General features: G+C 42.2%; 1 protein-coding gene across 1 annotated transcript in view; it reads right to left on the reverse strand.

The window, feature by feature from the left end:
* MCTP1 (multiple C2 and transmembrane domain containing 1) overlaps positions 1-21,174 on the reverse strand; it is a 284,874-nt gene extending 263,700 nt beyond the window's left edge. The window contains exon 1 of the mRNA XM_074166917.1: positions 20,611-21,174. Coding sequence (XP_074023018.1) covers positions 20,611-21,174 — 564 coding nt within the window. The remainder of the gene's footprint in view (positions 1-20,610) is intronic.
* Positions 21,175-24,576: the final 3,402 nt, after the last annotated feature.

Genomic DNA, 24,576 nt, shown 5'->3' on the forward strand with positions numbered 1-24,576 from the left:
CTTCAGAGATGTCATAAATTACAAAAAAAATGTATTTTCTATTTTTTTTTTAACATACAGAACTTAACATACTAAAGATACAAAGATTATTTTGCCTGTCTTTTAAAGTGGTACTGAAATGGTAAGACAGCTATCTCCCACAACCTAACTTATCCTTTGGCACAGTCTCTATTTTCTTTCCTGCAGGCTACTAAAAATTTCAGTATCATCTTGCACAAAAAGGTGAACCAAGATTTCTTCCCTAAGCCCATTCTTGCTTCATTTCACATTGAGCACTCTATGGAAAAAAAAAAAAAAGAAAAACACAACCTAACCCAGATCACCACAAATAACAACCCCACCCCTCAAAAAACCAAAAACGATTGAACAAGTATTAGCACCTACAGTATTAATTGCTAGGTGACAGATTCACGTTACTTATGTGTTTTCTACAACCACTACATCTTTAATTTTTTCCTTTATAGTAGCACACCACCAACAATAAGCACATAATATGATTATCGAGAAAAGACTCTAACTTGACAGGAGGCAGTAGATGAGAATTTCAACATTTTCTGTATAGGAAGGCACTAAACGAAGGCCTCCCAACTCCTACATGACAGGTTTTACCTTGTAACACAATGGGCTGGGAGGCAGACACAAGCACATTCTTTTCCACCACATGACGTAAAAGACTGCTTCTCCAAATTTTTTGTACGGATCCCAATCTCACTGCTGGGCAGTGCCTAACAGTCTATCAAAGCAAGCTCTTCAGGGCACTGAGACACAGACACATTTATTTTTTAGACCCCCAGTTCAGACCGAAACTTTGCAAGGGGCTGCAGTACTTCCAGGTGAGCTCAAAGCAGACTCACTTGCCCCTGGAGAACTCTGAAGTCACACAGAGCTACATTTAATGGGTTTGGATGCCTACTAGGAAGGGACTCCCGACAACTCCTGACTTTTGGTAGAACCAAATGTCTCACCATTGCTTATGGTCCCTGTAACCCTGGAGCACAACTTAATTATACCAAACCCAAGGCAAATTCTGAGCACGTATAAACTGATCCTTTGCCCTGCGTATCACAGACCTATTAACACCAGCTGAGGATCTAGCCTTATACAAAAATTAATTCCAAGTAATAGAAGCAGTCTACACTAAGACTAGTAATTAATGTAATCAGGTCAGGCATAGAAGGGAGTTCTTCAACCCATAGTGAATAAGCAGAAGCCACTTAAAATTCAGAACAATTAAATGCTAATTAGCTTTTTGTCAATTGCCTGCTAAAAATGATACCGCTCCATTTCAACTGTGTTTCATCTCTGCCTAATGAACCACACAAGGAAGGAAAAAAGAAAAAAGCACACAGAGAGAACTCAGTGTAAATCAAGTCTGTCTGCAGCTGCAGACCAGGAGGAGACTACCTGCAGTAAATCTCCAAGGGCAAAGCAGCATCGCAGGACAGGACCATTCTGAAATGGGAAGACCACAATTTCCAGGTCTCACAGTCTAGGGCCGTAAGAGGCTGAACATTTCACTGCCAATGTAACTTTTTACTTCTACTGGGGAAAAAATAAGGAGGTGGGAGAAATGGGAAAAATATCAATCATGTATGTTAAGCAAATATCATCTTAAATGTAAGCACACATTTTAACCACTCACCATATTTTCATTCAGATAACCCACACTTGAAGTAATAAAACTCAAAGTAAAGCAAATGAAGACAAATCCCACACAATGCAAATAAAACTTAAGATATGTGGGTGGGGAGGAGAGGGCAAGGGAAGAGAATCACTGAGACTGAACAACAGAACGTTAGAGCTCAGGAGCAAGAGGGTTCCCTGTTTATCACAGACATGCAAGCTCTTGGGTGGAAAGGCCCTGGAATAAACTCTGTGTATTACTTGCCCACATGCACTGTCAAGCTGCTGCTACCTCATAGGGGACAGAAAGGCTATGCTGTTTCATTTTTATAAATAATCCATAACATAAAAATTTTGAACCTTCCACTTCAAACCTCCCAAGTTCTCCTTTGACCAAAAATATATGTGATTAACTACATCAACTCCTTTGTTCTAGCAGCACATTAACTGTGCAACAAACAATAATATTAAAGATGTCAGATACTACAGCAGCACTCAAAACCAAAGACTACAGTTTTTCAAAAGTAGTATGAGATTAAATACAGTTCACTCAACACTACAGACTGCAAAAATATATCCTGCCAGGATTAGGTCAGAAACGTGACAGAAAATTCTTTTTTTTTTTTTTTTTTTTTTTGCTACTTCATGAGTCTGCAATAGGCCAAAACAGGTGAGACTTGGTTGATGAAAGATTACAGGTATCAAATTTTTGAAAGTCTTTTGTAGGACAGGGTCATTTCCAATTCCTGACACAAACTAAAGATGACACTGCCTAAGCAAAATCTCTGGGTGAGGGGGCAGGGTGACCTCTGTATCTCACACATCTCGGCAGGCACTTACGCTTTTGATACACTGAAGTGTTAGAGATTCTGGGGTTTTATGCTACTGATGGTCATACCCATTCTTTCTCTTTATGTCACAAGTCCTTATGCAGTATTCTCAACCAAACCAAAAAAAATTATTCTCCCATTTATCAAATAACATTCTTGACAGCCTTTTGGCTCAAGGTCATGCCTTAAAACTTACCATTGTAGAACTCCATGAGACACACAGCTGAACTTGGAGGAACTCATATCCAACACTGACCTTGAGACCCTCAGCATCCCTGGTCAAGTGCCATCTAAATGAAGGCGCACCTGAAGTCTGCAAAGCCTTCCAGATAGGAAGGTTTCAGATACTCAACACCACAGAGCTGTTCCGAACCCACCCTTTATCTGAACCCTCTCAGAACTTTCACAGAAAGCATCTTCTTACCCCAGCACCCCGAGTAAAGCCGTAAGGCAGAAATGCCTGGTGTTCACCTACCCTTCAGGACATCAGAGAAAATGAACAGAAGGAGGTAGCATATTCACTTTAAACACAATATCCCACTGTAGAACAATCTTACAATGTACCTGAGACAAAATTCCAATGCATCTTGTTCTGCCTAATCTGGAGCTGGAATTTAATCACATCAGCTAACACCCACCTAAATGCCCTAACCATCAGACTACGGTCACCTGGGATCCCTCTCAGTCTCTCTCAAGAGACATGGTCTTCCCATGCATTAGATGAAGCAATTTTGTGACCACTAAGTGAAACGGATTCATTTTCCAGCAGCTCAAGTCGATTAACTCACCCTGCTGGCACAAAATGGATCCTACAGAAGGCATCCAGAACCTGCAAGCAGATGGGAAAGTGTAATGAATGAGTATATCCCAAGGCCAGCGACAGATCGAGCACTCCACTGGTTGAAGCTCCCATTTATATGGTCCAGTTTTGTAACACAAGAACTTGGGGAGAAAAGTCAGTTTTCATTCAAATTAAAATAGAGTCTTCCTTACTTTATCAAAAAGTTCATCATTATCTGAGCAGTATCTTTCCCATCCTGAAGGAAAAGTCTGGCATATTTTCTATATATCATACTTCACTGATAGGCAAGGAAACAAATTAATCACAGTTTTACATAAGATATCACATATGTCAGTTTCCAAGTAGCTTCCTTAGAAACAGCAATTACTGAACAGAGTAGCTGATGGTTGTTTATTCTTCTGCTTTTAACTGTCTCACTGTCCTCCTCTGCTGTTTGCTTGTGACTGCTGTCACTTTTTATGGGGTTACATCTCACCTTAAAAACTTCTGTGGGCAAAACCTTTCATTTCCATGTATGTTTCTGCCTTACCATCCCTAGGTAATAAAGCAAAAATTGATTATTTCAGTTTGAAGTTTAAAAGAAAAGTTTGGTGTGCTTGTGATAAAAGCTTTTTAATTGGATTTATTGATCTGCTAAGAAACTAAAATACCAATTATCAGAAAATTTCTCTCCCCTAAATGAACCAGTAAGAAAATCCATGACTAGTTATTCCAGACAAAACAGGTGCATTATCACCATTTAAATCATGTACTTCAGGAAGCACAAAGATTTTTCCCAAACCACAGATCAACGTCATATTTACAAGGAGAGCACATTAATCTCATGCTGCCGTTACTAGTTCATTCAGCAAGTATGCTTCATGTTCTGAAAGTAATTGTACTGGAAAGCTCCTCTGTGGGCTGGAAAGCTGCTTGACTTGGAGAGTAGCTTATTCCTCGGCCAGTTTATTACATGCCTAATTTTTTTTTTCTAGGCATTTTAAGGCAATGGAGGACTCTCAGAGGATCTCACTGATAAGTATCAGAAGATATTTAAGAAAAATACTACTAGATCAACATGCATGTCTATTTTGAAGCTGATATCAATACAACAAAGATAAATATAAAGATCTTGTGAAGGGAAGTCAACCTTTAAAACAGAAACATTCTACATATAAAAACAGCAGAAGAGATGAATCATAGCACATTTATTCTGGATCGCAAAAAAATTTCTTGCCCCCTGTTGGCATAATGTACATTACAATCCCAAATACAAAACCAGGGAAAGCTGTTGGGATTGAGCAAGGGCAGGAAGAGAGATAAGGCTGAATTTCTGTCTGTTTTTTTAACATTGACCAATTATAAACAGACAGTGTGTCTGGGCACTGATGATTGAGGTGATGCAGAATCTAGTTCTGCATTATTAGGAAGCAGTCTAACTGTCCACCCTTTACAGTAACTACAGCTCACTGCAGGAAACAATATCAGACATCTGCCATAAAGAAGCATAAAAGATTGCTTTTCTTGCTTATTGTTATAATGGCTAGTCCAGTAATAATCTTGTCTTTCACATTTTGTAATCACTTCATCTAGACACCGCTCGTGAACTGATGCATGACTTCTACATGGGAAAAAAAAATGAAGTGTGTAACTGTTCAGTTATTTTTTTGGAAGCCACAGTATCATTTTGAAAAAAAAAAACAACCCAACACTTAAATGTATTTTGGGCCTGAAGGCATTTTTTCCATTATAGGCAATCAAGCAACACAAATAAAATGTGTTACTTACAGTAGGTTGGCATTTTCTGATATACAGTAAATAAATAAAAAAAATAAATAATACTAGTTTATTTTTCTCCCATGGGTTATGACAGTAGATTCCCAGACAGGAGAAATGACATTGGTTTTCTGTTTGTCTAAGCAAACTACAACACAGCGGACTGAGAATCACAACTCAGTTGACATTTAGCTCTATTTAGGAAAGCAATTCCTCTGACAGGCTATGAGGAAAACTTTATTAAAATGCTTCTTTTTTTGATGAACAAATACAGTGAATACAAGAAGCCCCTAATCTTGCTGAACAACTCTGGAACTGAGTTACTTAGCTTGTTATTGTCATCAGTGCTTTTGCAATCTTCCTCACTTTTTAAAAATCAAATATAGCTTAGACTAGAATAATCTAGAATAGAATAGTTCAGTTTGAAGTAACCTACAATGATCTAGTCCAACTGTCTGACCACTTCAGGGCTGACCAAAGTTAAAGCATGCTGTTAAGGGCATTGTCCAAACATCTCTTAAGCACTGCCAGGCTTGGGCCATTGACCACCTCTCTAAGAAGCCCATTCCAGTGTTTGATCACCCTCTCAGTAAAGAAATATTTTGTAATGTCAAATCTGAACCTCCCCTGATGCAGCTTTGAACTGCTCCCACGCACCCCGTCACAGGGGCATTTTTGAAAATTTGAAGATAAACTGTGAAATACAACAATAGGTTCCCATCTACGCAGCTCAGTGAAGTCGGAAACAATGATTTCCATTAAATTGTATGACATAACAAATCATTCACATGCAATAACCTGGGCAACGAGCAGCACATTAACCAGAATAAGTACACCTGGTGAATGAGAATTACATAGCAATCCTGGATTTTGAGAAAATTCATACTCAAGCCCTGCAATAGCTATTGCTTCTTTTAAACAGGGACATCATCAGGTGACAAGAACTGTACATGGTATAAGCATATATAGCACAGGACAAATTAAATATTTTGTACTCTTTTCACAAGATAGTTTCACAAGATAGAAGCTTTTCCCTAAATATCAAATACTTCAGAAAAAAGACAATATATAAAATGTCCAGATTTTGTATTTGCTGGTCATAAATAACTCACTTTTCAACAAGAATTGTTTTTTAAAAAAGCATGTTCACATTGCTGCCTTCTCAAATCTCAATCTTCATTTTTAGTCCTGAGAACAAGGACAACGTCAAATAGTTTTACCCTTTAAGTCTCTTAATACCTCAATCTTATGCCCAACAACAAAGATTTCAGTAACATGGTAATAAACCTTTCCATATTTTAAAAATAAACCCATGGGTTGTAGTTCTGCACCGCTCCTCAAAAATTCAGTCAATAAAAGATGTCATTCCTTTTTTCTGCCAAACCTCAAAGTGCTGAAATATTGACTTCATCATGCACTATATATAGCTGAAAACCACTCCATTCCCTGATGAATTCATAAAAACCAAATGATGACTACCTCAGCCAGGATGCCCTAGAAAGTTGCAATAATAGAAACCCTCTCCTGTCTCCTTTCCCAAGTGCCTTCCGAAGGACAACATGCCTGCAGATATCAGACAGTGAAAGGGAACAGACCAGTAGCTTCTGAAGGCTGTACCCAAATAATGTGACAGTGACACACTAGTGCAACCCTTCTGCAATCTGGCATCCCTCTGCCATCTGTCATCACACCCATATGCAGCAGAAGTCTGTACTGTTTTAATAATGGAGACCTACAGATCCGCTTTACCAAGCACGTAAACTGCAGGGCACATGTGGAAACCCACAACCTGTAACACTAACCATTAGTAAGAGTATTATGCAAATAAGACAGGAAGACTGAAGTGCTACTGATGCTTTAAAGTACTGTATTATCATTGCAATACTATTAAGATGATGACTCAGTTTGAAATAAATGGTCCAGAGTCAGCCCATTATAAAACAAGAATCAACGCTGATGATGGTAACAGCTGGGGCAGTGACAGACCCCCATTCCATCCAGAACTTTGAATTAAGAGACAAGAAAACACATTACCAGAAAAGCTGCTGAAATTCACTAGGTAAATCTCTTGGGACTTTATTGTGCCTCTTCTATTAGCACATAAACCATTAGTACAGAAATTACAGCACCGATGAAGACACGTGGCAATGCGAGGGGGGAGCAGAAGGGACTACTGTCTAATGGAAAAGTTTCTGCTCGTCTTCCCTGCATTCCCCTCCACTTCACCTACTTCCCTCCCTGCTCCACGCACGCATGCACACACGTGCACACTCACACTGCTTTCACCTAAGGAAACCAAATCAAACCTGTTATGCCAAAACAAATTTCCCAGCAAGAGCTGACAGCAGTCCTACAGACCAAGGCACCTGTCCATGACTGGCCATCTCCCCTTGCATCCCAAGAATGCCATTTATAATCCCACTTTTACTACCCCATCTCTTTTTCCCCTCTGTTGCTCTCATCTGCTATCTCAACAGCAATAAAAGTAACATGCATTAATTACATCAATCATATCACAATAAATCAAAAGAATGAAGTCATTCTTCTTTGCTAAAAAAAAAAGGACTGACAGAGCAAGCAACTGACTGTTACCTTTTCCTTTGGAAAAGGGCTTCCAAAGATTTTGAGTGCCTTTGTCTTGCATAACTATTCCATTCCAAATTGCTTTGTGCATTGCCTAGGACCCACTTCTCCTGGGTGCCATGACCTCTCCAAACAATAACTCTCAAAACTTTAGTATGGAACCTCCAGTGCATTTGTCAAAGACATAAGTATGTGAAGATCTCTGTGCTTAGAAAGACAACAACCCATACTTAATTAAGGGATGTCAGCACCTTTTGTTCTTTTGCATCACTTATTACACCAAAAGTCAACAAGACAGAATACTGTGCGCAGCATCTTGCCTCCAGATCACAGGTATCTCTCTCCCCCTTGCCCTTCTCACCCCTCCACTCACATTCAGCCAAATCCTGAGGTTTCTGTACGCACCCAGGAGGCCCCCAAAAACACCCAGAGCCCGCTCTGAGAAGAGACATAGTAGGGAAGAAGTGGCTTAAAGGCCTGGTACATCCTCATGGCAAGTGCTGGACTACTGCGAACTGCTTTTGGTGCCTGCTCCCAGACACACACTGTCCAACATAAGGACGAATAAAAGCTCTTCCTTTTCTTCTAGGTATTTCCAATCATTTGTAAAAATATTCTAATGTACTATATGCAGCTGCTTCTCCTTCTATAGCTAAAGCAACTGACACCAGGATTTTAACAAAAGTTGTTTTTTGAGTAGAGATCACGTAATATGGCAACTGGCCACCAAACCCTTAAATGGCAGTGCTGGTATTCCTTGTCTAAATAATAAAATGTACCACCACCTGAGTTTTGTGATTTGTTTACTGTAATGGTGATCACAAAAGTATAAGTGGAAACAAGCAAGAATAATCATAAAGAATCCTTTTTTATGCCCTTTGTTTTTGTCAGTAAACGGTTCTAGAGTATGGCAGGTCTTCAACGCCAAGATATGCATATTTAAGAACACTAGCTAGAAAGATCAAGTAAATTCAATATTAGCCTGCAGTTCTGCAACTGACAGAGGCTTCTGGCAATACATGACTAACTACAGCGTGTATTATTCGAAACGTTGCTACAAATAGGCCTGAAATTAATTTTTGTCTGGAGGAACAGTAGGGCAGAAAACCAGCAGAAAGAACAGAAAACTGTAGAGCTGCAGTTAATATTTGGCTTCTAAACATCTTAAGTTATTTAACAAGGCTTGAGATGCATGCTATCCTTCAATATACCACCTTTGAGGGGAACAGAGGAACCTTGTATGCCCTTGAAAAACTCCACTTGTGTGTATTTACCATTTTAGAGACAATTTCTTCTAGCAACTTATACTCACAGGAAACGAACAGAAGTTTCTCAAAATTCTCAAGTTTTAAGGAAAATTGGAAAGCAAAATAAACAAGAATTTGGAACAAAATAAAGCAGCACTTTGCATGTCGACACAGTGCTAAAAAGGGTCTACTGGGAAAAGCAGAAAGAGGCATAATTCATGCCATTACAAACATACCTTTTTCTATCACATCAGACTTTTTAGGATGATTTCTATTTCATTTTTCTAGTCTTGGTCAACATAAAGAGGTATCTGTAAACAGGGAAGTTGCCCAGTTCTTTTGCATTAGGTGACTAAGAAACACTGCCTCTGTAAGAGATCCATGAAATACAGAAGAACCATATGAAATGACTGATAAAACTTTCTAAAGCCAAGGAGCCCAGTTTCAGCACATCAAAACAAACCTAAGTCACTTACACCTAAGGTATCATCTGGAATCCTAGACGCAACATGCCATATGCCCAAATACTGCTACAGTCTCACACCCAGTGTGTCTTCCCCACACAAAACCACATCACCATCCACCATATGTTTATAGTCTGAAAGCCAGGCAACCAAAGCATCCGACTGCTGTAACAGAAGAAGAAAAGCAAATAAACAACAACAAAAAAAACCCAAACTCCCCAAGCCCCTCCCCCCAAACTGCATAGATACAAATTTAAAAGGAAAACCCCTTCATTCTGTAGATCATTTCAGAAGTGCAGATCTCCAACATATGACAATGATCAGACTATTGTTATTCTACACTAACTCGCAGAAAACACTGTAACATAAATCCTAGCTCGTAAATTGCATGAGATTAACTGTTATCCTGCATATTGAACTACACTTATTAGTTGGATCTTAGATATAAATCTTATAAACATGATAGAGATTAAAATCCCCAATTCTTGTAACTCAGAGAGGGATTTTTATGCATCACACAAGGGTTACATTATGAATACACATTTACTCCTTCATATTTCCTGGACTCCAGCTGATTCCCACATGGTATTACTGTTATTTTTGTAAAAATGTAGTAGAAAACCAAATTGCAAAAGCCAGTTCTTGTGGCATAAAATGGTTTTCATTATTAATACTATACTGACTACAGTAATTCAGAACATCAAAACACCCACCTAATGTCAATAATGTTCAAAACTTAAAAATGGAGTTATTAAAACTGTAACAGTTTAGTAATATTTAATAATGAAAAGTCTCTGCCAAAGAGGGCACTAAGCCTCTAAGAGTAAGGATGTCCTTAATACCTTCAATTAACAGTTTCATACTTCTTTCTACTTTTCATCAAGCCTCCTACAGCCTCAGACTCTCTGCTGTGCATGAAGTTTGAGTTGATAATCATTCCTCACCCAGCAAATACAATAGGAAGTCAGCATTTGTTTTCTCCTGCTGAAAAGAGTTTTGTCCCTTCTCTCCAAGAATTTAGAGCCTCTTGCCAGATAGAATCAGATGGATTTTTTTAAAGACAACGCTTAAATGAATAGAAAGAATTTTCTAGCTTTGGGGATTAAAAAAAAGAAACTACTAGTTCCTGGAAGGTAACGTTTTCTGGACAGAGCACAGGAGCTTTGCCACACCTGAAAATGAAAACTGGGCAAGAATTAGTTTCTGGAAAGTCTGAACTTCATTCCCACACATTGGGACTGAAACCACATTTCAGCCGGTGACCTCTGCTGCGTGCTTTGTTCTAGGCTCCAGAACCAGGCAGAAACATCTTGGAAAGAGAACCTGGCTCACAGTTAGCAACAAAAGCATTAGCTATAGTTCTCCTTTTCTTATAATTACACAAACTGCAGCAAAAGCCACCTTAACCAAAAACAGGCAACAGAAAAGTGTCTGGGGTTTCACCCCTCTGGCAGTACACAGAAGATTTTGGTATTTGTCTAAAACTTAACTCCATAAAATATTTACTACTAGCTACAGGGCAGTCTAGCTGCTGATTTAATAACACACATCAGAAGCAGCAAACAAGTGTCTTAGCAGCGCTTGCATCTCTTACATGAGAGATATGAAACAGAACAGTTCGCACAAGGTGAGAAACCAATGAGGATATTCATTAACTGCAAGGTACTGAATGGCTTAATTGGATATACCTCACAAAGAACCTGTCAGGCACATTATCTTGTCCATCAAATGTTTGCAAGCCTTCAAAGGATCATTCATCTTTGCCTGACATGAACACAAGCACAGCAGAGACGGCAAACTGAATGCCGCCAGATCAAATACACCACAACCAAACGGCATCCTACCCCTAGCGCACCTGGCGCTCCAACTAAAGCCAGCTTCCTTATGTAAATAGCACTCGGGCTTTCTCCAAAAAAACAGCTGATCTGCCTGATACCACATTTCATGACTCATTCTTGAATATGATTTCCATGAGAAACGGTTGCAGAGCTTCCCCAGAATAGGACGGAGGGAGGAGAGCATAAGTTGGAACACTGCAGCATTTCAAAAACTGGTTTGATACTGAGTTTTACAGAGTGTATTTACAGTGCCAGTGGTTAGTAGAATAGCTAAACAATTGACTAAATTGGCTTCGTTTTTCTGGAAAGAAATTTACTTCCTCCTTCCCCTTTCAAATGGGCAGAGAGAAGCTAAAGAAAAATCACAAAGCTATAAAGAATTAGATTTACACATATTTGAGCAAAGTTTGAAATACAGCATTCATTCAGAAGCATGCACTGTTGTTGCCTCTGGATTTTTTGCAGCAACTTGTGGTCTTAGTATGAAGGAGGTAGTGCAGAACTGCGAAAAATAGGAAGCATTTGATCTAAAAAATAATTTATGAAAAGATATAAAAGAATGAACAGTCAAGAATGACAGAGAATACAGGCTGAAGGAAGGAGTAAATTCCACTCACAGAGGTTTACGCTTCCCAATATCAAAATGAAGAGACAGTTCAGAGGAAGTGCTGCAGATATTTTAACATTTTGACATCTTAAAGTCTGTCCCAGTAGTTGAAGTTCCCTTCCTAATGACAGCAAAAGCTCCAGGCAGGTTACTGCCTCCAGGCCATTACCTGGCCTCAACATTGTCCAACATTCATGGCATACATTTCACCTGTGAAATGACACATCATCAGAATAGCATATCTGTAATTCAACACAGATTTTTGCTCTGCTACATTTCTGGGGTAAAGGGAGAAGATTAAAAAAAAAAAAGCATCAGTCCTCGAGATATCAACTATTTATCTACACAAGGTCAGTAAGAAAATAACATATATCTCAGTAAAGCCGGAGTTGGCAGTTAAGTGGCAGAAGAGCAAGTTGATCAAACAAGAGATGGTTAAAACATCATATATTCCAGAATTTTTCTGCTTAGTGGGAAACATAAAATGTTCAGCTTTGCAATTACATAAACCCAAAGAATAATAAATTCAAGAACTCCATCTTTTTTCCCCCCCATCTTGTGACAGGACTTGCATTGTGTTTAGGGTTCCCAGAGAAAACCACCTGTCAACACGCTCTTCTAACCTGCATCTTTGGGTCAGAAAAACTTCACTAGGGACATGAAACACTGGGACAAGATCTTTCTGTGGCAGTGGTTACACGTTATCTCCAACTTCCCTGCAATGTTAGGTCATAGGGGTAGAAGACACAGGTCCACAAGGAAAAATGCATTAATTGATGAAGAATTCAGTAGCCACTGCTGGTAGTTATAGCACCTGTTTACCCAGCTTAGCAGTTAAAGGCTTTCGCTGCTGAAGTAAGTGGCAACACCTAAAACACGAACGCATCATAATCAACAACAGCCGAAAGCTTTATTTTAAGCATCAGTGATGCTAAGCCTCAAATGCATCAGAGAACAAGGTTCTTACTCATTTGTAAGGATAAAATGCCAAGTAATTATCAGACTGCTATCAGTGCTAATGAATGGAAACCCATATGACCATCAACAGAAAAATCTGATGACACAGCAACACAAACAGATCACCAAATCGTTACTCCCTTAGGGAATCTTTAACACAAACATTATGCCTATTTAGTCTTTTCTTTAAATACAGGCTGAAAAATCACATTGCTCCAGAAGCAATAGGATTTAATGGACAATGTTCTTAAAGTATTGATGCAATGCCCAAACACGGTACAGTGAACACAGTGCTGCTGCCTCTCCCATTTTCTCATGGAGATGCAAAACTAAACCTAACCATTTGAACCAACAAGGGTACAGGTACCTCCCAGCCCTTCCCATTACATGCTCTATCGATGGGCCACAGCTACATTACAAGCTACTTGCATTTGCCCACCTAGAAAATCAATGAATTTTTTTGGAGAGATAATATCACATGCTTTGTTAATGACTTACTGACAAATCTCTTCTCAGACAAATGCAAAATTTGTCCATTCAACCGGCTACAGAAAAGCACAAACAAGGCAAAGCTGGATGTCTTGCTACAGAGACAAAAAAGGTCAATTTACCCTACAGCACTGTTAACCTGTAGTGGCAGATACAGCCTACAAAAGAAACACAAAAGGGAATCGAAAAAAGAGTAACAAAAAGACAAGTCCTTTCAACATTTGCTACACATCTTTCAGCAAATATCTGTGTTAAATACTACCTTTCAAGAAAATCCTTATCCTATATAGCACTGTTCCATGTTAATTGCTGTTAAGAGTTCTGTTTGGAACAAGCAGAGGAATCTATTTTAGGGCTTTTATATACATTTATCACCCCCAGTCACTTATATAGTTAATTCCTTCTCTCCAGGGAAGTAATTAAGCACTTGGGAACTTTTAAGAATTTGAAACTACAAATGTTATTTGGTCAATAATCTGAGGCTACAGATTTTATTTGCTCAAATGACTACATGGAAAAGCGTATCAGCAACATTCAAATACAAAGGAGCGAAGACTGATCACCATCCTTGTTAATTACTTGATTTGCTAAAACATAGTCTTCTCTTCACCAAAAAATCATCCACATGAAACATAAGTAAAAAGGTGGCTTTACTGATATATATCCCAGTATTGCAATAGCTTTATCCCCAAGTCCCAATTCTCACAGGCAAAGTACAAAACTTTCAAAATGAGATTTTTTTGATAGCAATGGTCAATCACAGCTCTAAGTCTTTGAAATAGGAAACCTCTGGCTTGGTGGCAAGGCATGAATCAGCTGCCCCACAAGACTTCGAAACTGACAAGTCCAGAGGGGTCATTTTTCTGCGCGCTTGCTATGGTTTGTCATCAGTTCATCACTACAGAAACGTATGGAACATGCACTGCTATTTCCCTGAGCAGAACACAAACTCAACATAAAACTCCATACTGAACTAAAGGTGATCTAATTTGTAGTTTTGATAAATTGTAGTTTTTTTGATAAATTAAGTCTACCACAGATAAAAGTTTGGGGGAATCAGCCTCCTTTTACAAGGGAAGAGGAAAATATTTCTTTTTTACACTTAACAGCTTCAGGGCTTACATTGTAGTTCCCTCCTTAAAATTCCCTAGAAGATAACACGATATCTGAAATCTAGGATCAATAGTAAGATTCGAGAGGAAAAGCCAAATTCAGTTTTCAGATCAATGCAGAGTTCTCAGCTGTCTTGCCAAAGACCAGCAATTCATCCAAGAGGAAAAAAAAAAAAAAAACAACGCTTGGATCTATTATTATATTAGCACCACATCACAAGACAAAACAGTTAAATTAGAACTACCTACAGAGCTGGCTGCTGAATGACAAACTGGCAGTTTTAAAACTGTTTTAGTCATATTTTTTAAAACCCCAAAAAGTACTTCTCTTTGCAACAGTACAGTAATCAATGATAAGTCTTATTGGTATGCCTAACAATTTTCTGCATCCAACATTTCAACAAGAGGGAAAGAACATTTTTCAGCATTTCTAGGAAAAAAATTTTAATGCTATAACCATGTTTAGGTGTTTGTCTTACTTGTCTTTACTTTTAAAAAGTTCAACACAATTTAGAATGTTATGAAATATATACATGAAGTACCCTGAAGTAACAGAGTTTTCAGTCACTTGAAATCCAGCTAGAATCTCTACACTGAAAGTCAATCACTTCACAGCAGAATCAGCTGTGAAGCATTTTTTGTTCCTTCAGTGTAATGACTGTTGCAATTCCTATCCACCAACCATCTGTTATTCTCCATGCAATTATTTCACTAAGAACACCTTTACGGGGGGGGGGGGGGGGGGGGGGGCAGGCGGGAAGAGAACATAAAGCTTAAATGAGGTCATGGATAAACAGTAAATCAATAGCTGCTACCAGTTCATTTTAAAATATCTAAGTATTTCGCACAAGGATAAACGCAAACTGGCCAATTCTGAAAAATGATGCAGCTGACTTTGAAAACTCTGGAGAGATTCTTTAGTTAATTAAGCAGAGGTTATTCAGGATGTAATTAAATACAGTTCTGTTATGCCATCTCTTGATTTTCATGTCAGCAATACACCGACACTGTATTAAAATACTGTAAATTGACAGACTGGTCAGAGGCTGACAGAGCATAAGAAACAGATTAATGCATCTCAAACTGCTGAAAGATAAACCTTTTATCAGAAATTAATACTATGACAAAACAGGGCAATGCAGAACATCCCTTGATAAAATCAGATGTCTAATTAAACTCCTGAAGAAATAAACTGCCTTGAGAGACTGCAACAGCTTTCTTAAAAACAAATTAACATTAGCCAACGGCTTTTCACTCCTGCTTGCTATTCCTACTTCTATGTGATTTCTATTAACAAGCTCCAGGCTCCTCTGACCCAGCCTAATCATTTAGTGATCTACTTATTCTGTATGTGTCAGGGGTCAGATCCCCGACAGCAAGCTTTCTCCTGTTGCCTATAATTTTGCCCTGTTATTCTCAGAACACTGCTGCCCTCAAACCATGTTCCAAAAACCTGTGAAAATTAGCTCTCTCCAACTCTTCTTGTTTTGTATTGGCATTATCTCAGGAAAAAGTAAACCTTGACAGTCAAAAGTGTTCAATTTTCCTCACCACCTTTACCTTTCCCAGTGCAGTTTCTTAGAAATCTGAAGCAGCAATTAAGATTCTCTTGGGTGACATTATCTGTTTAGCTTTTCACTGACATTTTCTGCCTTTTCTTTTGTCTTTATTTTGTTCTTTTACCTTCATTGGTTGGATCAATTACTGAAACGTGACCTGTAACATACGCCAATTAGACCAAACAAGCCAAATTTTTCCCTTGTGTAACTTCACTGACTCCCATGGCTCTAAGCCAGATACAGATTTATTCTGGTATAGGCAGAGAAACGTGCACAGTGTGCCAGTCGGTTTTCATCCCCTTCCACACCAAATTCAAAATTCTCCTCTCTTCAGGCTTGCTCACAGCTGTGCCTTTGCTCCCCTTTCATCACTACCCTTCCCTTTCTCCTTCCCAATGTCTCGGTACAACACCATGCTCCTTGCCCTGAAAGTTCAACCTTTCTTCGTATGACCCAGCTCACTACACCACCCCTTTCCTGCAGATCCCTCTCATGTGCCATGCAGCTCAACTCACACCGACTTTACTTAGCAATACTTATACAGAATTATTGACAGAATGAGAGAAACCCTCTATCAGGGTACATATCACCCATTTTTCTCATCGTCTCATCTCTCTCTTGCATCATGCTGTGTTATACGAACCAGACCACTGTTATCTCTGACCCTGAAGACCCACAAATGTTTTCTGAAGGTTGCTTATTAATTAAGCAAATAGTTGTGTGTGCAGCAAAACTAATGAACCTTCATTTCCTATGGCTATGCATCTAGTGGTTGAGTGGCAGCTCAACCTCCCCCACTCCTCCCCCTGCAATAACCCCAGAGCCCTCCCACATCTCCAATTTACCCACTTAACCACCAAACGGGAGACAGACGGGGAGGGAAGCGGTTAAGAACCCGTCTGCTTTTTCAGCTTAATGGATCAATCTGGACATACTTTACAAAGTCACAAAGTTTGTTGCTACCAAATCATTATCTTGCAAGAAAACCCACCGGAGAAACATGCCCGTAGGAGTTCTCTCTGCGGCAGCCAGACTGCAGCCTGGACAGCCCTTCAGCCAAAAGCCCTCTCCCTAAGGATCTTCACCTCCACTGTTGGCTCAAGATGAGGAATGCCCACACCAACATTCTCCAATTGAGATGATAAAACACTTGTAGGTTATTATTGCAAATCTTAAGAAAAAGTGGTGTTTCCGCCCTCCTGCTTTTCTCTACCTGAGTAGGACACACTGCAGGTGGTGTAAAGCTTTCCACGTGAAGCTACATCTCATGTTCAGGAGAAAGGCCATGCTGGCAGGGGCACTGCTGGGTAAATCCAAGCTCCCACTGGCAAGAAGACAAGTTTTAAGGCGCAAGTGGAAAAACCCTTGCTGAACTGCCTTGAGGCTCAGCAGCACACTCAGCCACTGGAAGTCCCGTGGAGCAGCAGAACGCCTAGAGAGCCGTTGTCATCTCCAGCCCATGAAACACTCCAAGAGGCTTCTACCACGCTCAGCTCGTTTCCTCAAGGGTGCAGCACCCATCCTGTAGCCCTCAGCCATATGGAGATGACTGTTTGCCATATGTAAGGTTAGCAAAGGTTTGGCCGAGTAAACCTGACACGCAGCATTTGGAAGCTGGAAGGAGGAGGATGTTTAATTACACGTGTTTATTTCATTGTCCTGATAAACCATGTTCACACTTTGGCTAGCCTTTAAAAGGAACCTAAGTTTCCTGCCACCAAATGTAGTAGGTATGATGCCCTTCTCTCCCCAAAACCACTCAGTGACAGCTTTGAGAAGTATTCAGTCTCCGGGGGAGAACTACATCAGTAAGTAGTGCTCGAACATAACGGTTATTCTTCGCATAAGACTCCACTCTTAAGCATACACCGTCACTCAAACCAAGGTACTAACCCAAGTCACTGCAACAGAGGCTTTATTCAATGCTGAGAAAACTAGGGCTCTGCTATGTTGTCCACATCCAATGCAGTATCACTATACCCCCTTTTAATTAGTTCAATTTATTTTTTAAATGGTTTGACTACGCCAAAAAGTACATTCCAAGATTAAATCCAACAGAGTAGTGCAACTTGTAATTCTTCCCAGCCACTGCACTAACTTCTGCTCCTTTTCACCAAGGACAACTGTATTATTTCAGTTTAAAAGCACATGAAATGTGACTTCTGTTAGGATTTTATTTTTCCCCATCATCTTCTTTCAGATACCCAGTAGGTCTTTTTGTGTATGGATTTGCTAAAAAAAATTCAACAGTCTTGATCTGAAAAAGGCAGTAGCATTTGTTTGCCCTTTTATTTCAATCAAATCTTAAATACATTTTAAAGCAATTTGTAATTCTAATATTGTTTTACTTTCAGAGAATTTAATCTTATTTTTGTGGTTCTGCTAGTTGCCAGAATTTTTCGAATCTTTGGACCTGTAAGGCTGAAATGTAATTTAAGGCAATGAAAATCTGGACACCTCTGAAAGTCTGTGCTACTGTAAGTAAAACGTGGATTTGAAAAATGTAAGTTATTCCAAACTTCTGTTACCAGACATCTAAACCCAGTGCTCTGAGGTGTGTAGATGCCATGACTAAAGTTAGGCAGGGACCTTACCGACCTGAGGGTGCAGCGTGTAAATGTGCAAGACTCAACTCCCGAAATACATTGAATCGGAAACTCCAGCCGGTCAGAGTGGAAGGCACAGACCACTAAACAGTGCCAGACACAAATTAAGACAGTCCAACAGTACCTTATAGTCCGTGTCTAATTTCCCCAACTATCCCATAGCTCAATGAAGCTGGTGAATTAAATCAGATTTAATAATCTAAGTGAGATTATGCATCTAGAGATGAGAGGAGCAGAGGATGTGCCGATTATGGAGCAGCAGAACAGCTGTTTCAAATCATCCCTCTGAAAAAAAACATGATCAGCAGCTCTGCAAACTCCACCAACAAGCAAGGGACGTAACAAGCTCTACTTAATACCAAAAATACCAATTTTGGTATGCAAGCATAGCCCAAGTTAATACTAGAAACTGCTTGGAGGAATTGGCGATAATCCTGCTAATTAAAGACAAGTGTTGGAAAGCTTGAGTACCACTTTGTTTTGATTCGCAGTATTCTTTCCAAATGTTATGACTGTACCTTCTTCAAAACAAGAGTAATGCCCTTACAACTAAATAACAATTGACATGTTTCGTAAATAAATGCGCTGTTTCTGTGCCGAACTCAAGAGCAGAACGGCACTGAAAAAAACCTCCACATTTTCCTATTTAAAACCCCACATTTTCCTATTTATTAACTGCTAGACATAAGAGTCTGTAAAACAGAAGAATATCCTGTAGTCCTGAACAAAAATACTTAAAATGTGCCATAAATTTTTGTGACCCAGGGGTGGGGGTAGAAAGGGACTGACTACTTAAGGGAAATGCCCACTTCACAAGCGCCTATCAAAATAATCCCAGGTCAAAAAGCAATGACCTAAACCACTTACAAGCGTGATTTATACAAGGGATAACCACCGCAGTTTCATGTCAGCACCCGCTGTCCTCAAGGGATGCTCACAAGTCGTCGCTAGATCCCGACCACAGCTTCTGACAGAAGCCAAATATATTCACACAGTTTCTTTCTGACACCAAAACAGACAGAAGCGTGCCTCTTACTTCAATTACTCATTTCTCCTTAATTATGACAGAAGACAATGTGTAATAATGCGTATTAGCCAACTATTGCTGCAAAAAAAGTGGATGACTGCTTAGAATTACACAAACTCCAGAATGACTCATATGTTTTGCACTTTCCTCGCAGGAGATTTATTCCAAGATTCGGCAGCCCCTATTAACACTAGCCTCACCACTTAATTCCAAAACTGATGGTGGGAAGAGCTACGGCTTTTCACACCGCCTTCCCCCGGCAGCGAGGGAAGAACCACTATTTCATCAGCCTGCACCGACAGCCACCGGTGATGGTGCCTGGTACCTTCTGCCAATGAGCGACCTGCCGTCTACTAAACTCGTACTAGTGGCAGTCTTTCGGGTGTCCTGCAGAAACTAAAGTAGTAATTGAAATCTGGATTATCAGGCGAGGAAAAAGTGGAGGTTAGCTGAGCGATTACCTGAGCAAAAGCCACACTGAAGCCACACTGGAGGCATCAAGACACCAGCAGCGAGGGGCTCCCTCAGACAGATGGGGGGCTCTGGGGTGAAGGCCTGAGGGGCCATATGGGTACAAAACCCCAAATTGAGCCTTTGGGACACTTTTTCTCCCTATGTTTTATACAAGGGAAGGTCTGAGGGAGCTCACTGCTGCTCTGGAGGACGAGCACCCCTCAAAGTACAAACACAGCCCATCACACCGCCTCCTGTCACGGCGGCCGCCGCCTGAGGGGAGCCCTCGCGGCGGGGGAAGGCGCCCCAGGACATGGCCGCCCCGAGGCTGTTCCCCCCCTGAGGCGAAGGGCGCTTCGCACCAGCGGGCTGAGGGGAGCGCCCGGCCCGGCCGCCTTCCCGCTTCTCACCTCACCTCACCTCACCGCCCCTCACCCTCATGTCACCGCCTGTCCCCTCACCCCGCCGCCTGTCCCCTCAGCCCACCTCCCTTCTCCGGCGACCGCCCTCCCGCCTCGCCTCCCCTCCCCGGGGACCACCTTCCCGCCTCGCCTCAGGACCCCGGGTCCCGCCGTCCCGTCCCGTCCCGTCGGGAGCCGCCGTCGCTGCTCGCCAGCGCAACCCCGCGGGGGGACCCAGGGCGGGCGCCGCCACTCACCGCGCTGCCGTCGCCGTCCTCCGCCCGCTGCTCCTTCTTCCTGCCGGCGGTGGGCGAGCCCTGCAGCAGCTGCTCCAGGCAGGCGGTGCTGGGCAGCGAGGAGCTCTTCTGGTGGGACAGGTGGGCCCCGGGACGGCGCCCCTCCTTCCCGCCCTTGGCCCCCTCATCCCCGCCGGCCGCGTCCTCCCTCCGGCCGGCCGGCGGGCCCTTGCCCTGGGGCAGCAGGTGCTCCCGCAGCCGGCGCAGGGCGGATCCGGACTCGCCGCCCGGCTCCAGCTGCTCGGCGGCCGAGCAGCAGAGGTTGGGCTGGGAGGAGGAGAAGACGCGGTCCAGCACCTGCCTCCGCCGCTTGAAGCCGCTCCACTTGGCTCCGGTCGGCAGGTCCCCCTTGCCGCCGGCCGCCGGCGGGGCCGGGGGGTCCGCAGTGCGGCGCTCGGTGGCCGCCCGCCCGCCGCCGCTCCGGCCCTTGCCCCCCAGCTGCAGGTTCTTCCACAGCCGGGCCTGGAAGGAGACCGCCGGCTCGGGCTCCCCCGCGGCCGCCCGGGGCTCCTTCCCCGGCTCCATCCTCTTCCTCCTCCTCCTCCTCCGGCGGCGGCGGCGGCGGGAGCAGCAGCAGCAGCAGAGCCCGCCGGAGCCCGGCGCCTTCGCTCCCGTGCGGGGCGGGCCGGAGCGGAGCGGCGGGGACGAGCGCGGGGCTCCGCCGCGCCGCCCCCCCACCCCGCGCCCGCTCTCCCTCCCCTCAGCGCGGAAGGGCCGCGGCCGGCGCCGGGGGGAGCTGAAGGGCGGACGGAGCCCCCTCCCCGGCCCCGCCGGCAGGAAAGTTTTCCGCCGCGATGCCCCCGCGCCCCGGTTCTGCCCCGGGCGGTCCCGCGGGGGCTGCGCTGGAAAGTTAACGGAGGGGCGCGGAGCGGCGGCTGGGCTGTAGATGTATATATAGGTGCGGCGGGACAAGGACGTGCCGGGAGTGGGCTTATCCTTGCCCCCTCCCCGGCGATTTATTTGGCTTTGGTGACAGTGACAGGGAGGGCAGGCGGCGGCGCAGGCGGGCACAGCCCGGAGGCTGCTGCGGGGGGGGGGGGGGGGGGCAGCGCGGTGATGCTGCAGTTTCCCGGGAGCCCCGGGGACACCCCGACCTTCGGGGGAAGGAGGGGACGGGGGACGGGTCCCGGCCGCGGTGACCTTGCGGAGGGGCGGTGGGGCCGGCAGAGAAACGGGGCTGGGTCCCCGAGGGCTCTGCGGGCGCGTCTGTCCCCCGCGAATGGCGAAGGCAGGGCCCGGCCGGTTCCTCTACGTGTGCGGGGGAAAAACCTGGGCTCATCTGTCACACTCGTGTTGTTTCTTAAGAAAAAAAAGAAAAAGGGCATTGTAAATAGTTCCTTGTTTTCTCGTCATAGGACGCTGTACTAGTGGCCCCATCGCTGCATTTTTGGATGCTTTATGCTACCTAAAGTTTCTTTTTTAATTGAAATAATAAATTAAAATAGTGGGATTATTTTAGGACAGGTTTCTACATTCCTGAAACAAACAACCCAAATCACAGAATCATAGAATGGTTCAGGTTGGAAGGGACCTTAAAGCCCCCCCAGTGCCACCCCCTGCCCTGGGCAGGGACACCTCCCACCAGAGCAGGTTGCTCCAAGCCCCCTCCAACCTGGCCTTGAACCCCTCCAGGGATGGGGCAGCCACAGCTTCCCTGGGCAACCTGGGCCAGGCTCTCACCACCCTCACAGCAAAGAATTTCCTCCTGAGATCTCGTCTTGATCTCCCCTCTTTCTGTTTAAAAGCATTACCCCTCGTCTTATCACTACACCCGCTGATAAAATAAATACATATTTCTTGCGCACAGTAAACCATACTTTTCTGCAGTGTACTTTTAGGTTCCATTTCAAAAGTCACATTTTTACAGCGTGGAGGATTTGATCACCTGTATTCTGATTCAGGCTTCCCCGAAAAGTTTGCAACCAGGCATTTGACAGTATAGTTTCTGCTGAACAGAACAGGAAGAAAGCTAATTAAAAGTACTGAGATAAAAGGGATGCTTTTAGATCACCAATTGAGAATTCAATCTACAATATTTGAGAAAATAGCAAAAATAACCTCTGAACCACTGGAGATCATTTTTGAGACGCCCTGGCAGATAAGTGACATTTCAGGACCAGAAAAAGCCAAAACAGTCATAGCCCCCCTCCTCCCCACCCCCCACCCAAAAAAACCCACCAAACAAACCCAAACAAAACAAAACATAAAAAAACCCTGAAGATAGAATATCATAGATAAGTCAACCTACTTTGAACCCTAGAAGTGAGTACGAATAATCAGCTTCTGACCACCTAACAGCAAAAGCAAAGCTCAAATGGATCAAGGCCCGGAGGAAGCTTGTGTGTCTCAATTTCTCAGAAGACATCTTAAATCAAAGAAGAAATGTGCTGAAATGGAACCTCTTTAAAAGGTTTCCTTTCTTGTAAATAATGGATTTACTCAATGAGCAGGAATCAAACGAGTTAAAAGATTAATTTCGTTCTTCATCTGTACTGGGGAGAGTGACAGAGGCTGCCTAAAGAGTATGTCAATATCTGTATCTGCCTTGTGGTTTAGTTTTTTTATTTTCACATTACAGTTGGAAAAACTCTAAAATAAGCAGCTTTTCAGATAAAGAGTAATTTCTATTACAGTTATGAAAAAGTGAATACTGTTTTCACAAAGCCAATAGGCATAGGAAAAATACATTGTATTCAGAAGAACCGCTTATTTGACAAAAAACCAAACTACTCTCATATCTTTAAATAACAGCTACTTTCAGCATTGATCACACTTTCCTATGAATAAAAAAATAAAAGACCAGAAATTTGTTATTTGTATAAAAATACTCACTACAGCAGCTACTCTGGTAAGTGCGGTACTACATGGAAGCTCATTGTCTATGAGGAGTGGACACAAGCCACAGAACCAAATACTAGTGTTTTCCGTGCAGTTTGTGCTGCATTTTTATCACTCCTGCATCGGAGTGGTCCCAAATTACTCGCTGGCAGGCCTCCTCATTCTCTGTCCACAAAAGCCAGCATAAGCTTTCCTTACATTAAAATTGTGTCGTTACATCATCATTTCCAAATCTGCCTAATTCGTGTCCATTTTACCCAACCAGAAAGCAGATTTGTTTGTAAAAGAAAAAGGTCAGAGTAGCTTAGGCTGTTTAGTTGCAGAAACATTCATTGTCCCGGGGGCGAAGTGGATCTGGGACCAGAAGGCAGGATATGGCCGCGCTGTAACAGGCGGAGTGGGATTATTCTAGAACTAATTCAAACCAATTCACCATAAACAGTTTTATAATAAAATGACTCATTCTCCACATTGAATTCTCTGAGCCGTATTCATTTATTAAAGTTGAAGGTGAATCTGGCAGAAAGATCACAGCAAGACTTCAAGCAGCATTCAAATGGAAATCTCAACACTTAACAAGGATATGGATGTAACACCTGTGCACGTGGGAATGGCACTTTTCAAAAGGTACAAATAAGTCTTTATTAGCCTCAGAAATAAATTAAGGATATCTGAAACCACTTCTTTATGCCCTATTGCGTCAATGTTTCATAAGCTAAAACAAAACAGAACATAAAACCAAAGAAAAAAAAAAAGAATGATCAGGTATTTCAAACGTGAAACCAAGGAGATTCATAGTAGAGAATGTTTTTTTTTGTTTCCAACATATCAATTATACATGTCAAAAAGGAAGAACGTTTTCTGAGGAAAGCAACTATCAAACTCCTCAGAACTGTATTTGATCTAGCCATATATGTCATTACGCTAATTAGTTTAATTTAAACTGATAAAACAGTTGTACCGCTCAATGCTAAGCACTGTGCTTTCTATAAAATTTGTTTAGTTTTTTTAATGTTTTCTAGCATTCTTGCAGACTGACCCAAAGCCCCAAATTTCTCCAGTGTTTTAGATGAAATATAGATCTCTTGG

This window comes from Numenius arquata, chromosome Z (assembly GCF_964106895.1).
Source record: "Numenius arquata chromosome Z, bNumArq3.hap1.1, whole genome shotgun sequence".
NCBI classification, from domain to species: domain Eukaryota; kingdom Metazoa; phylum Chordata; class Aves; order Charadriiformes; family Scolopacidae; genus Numenius; species Numenius arquata.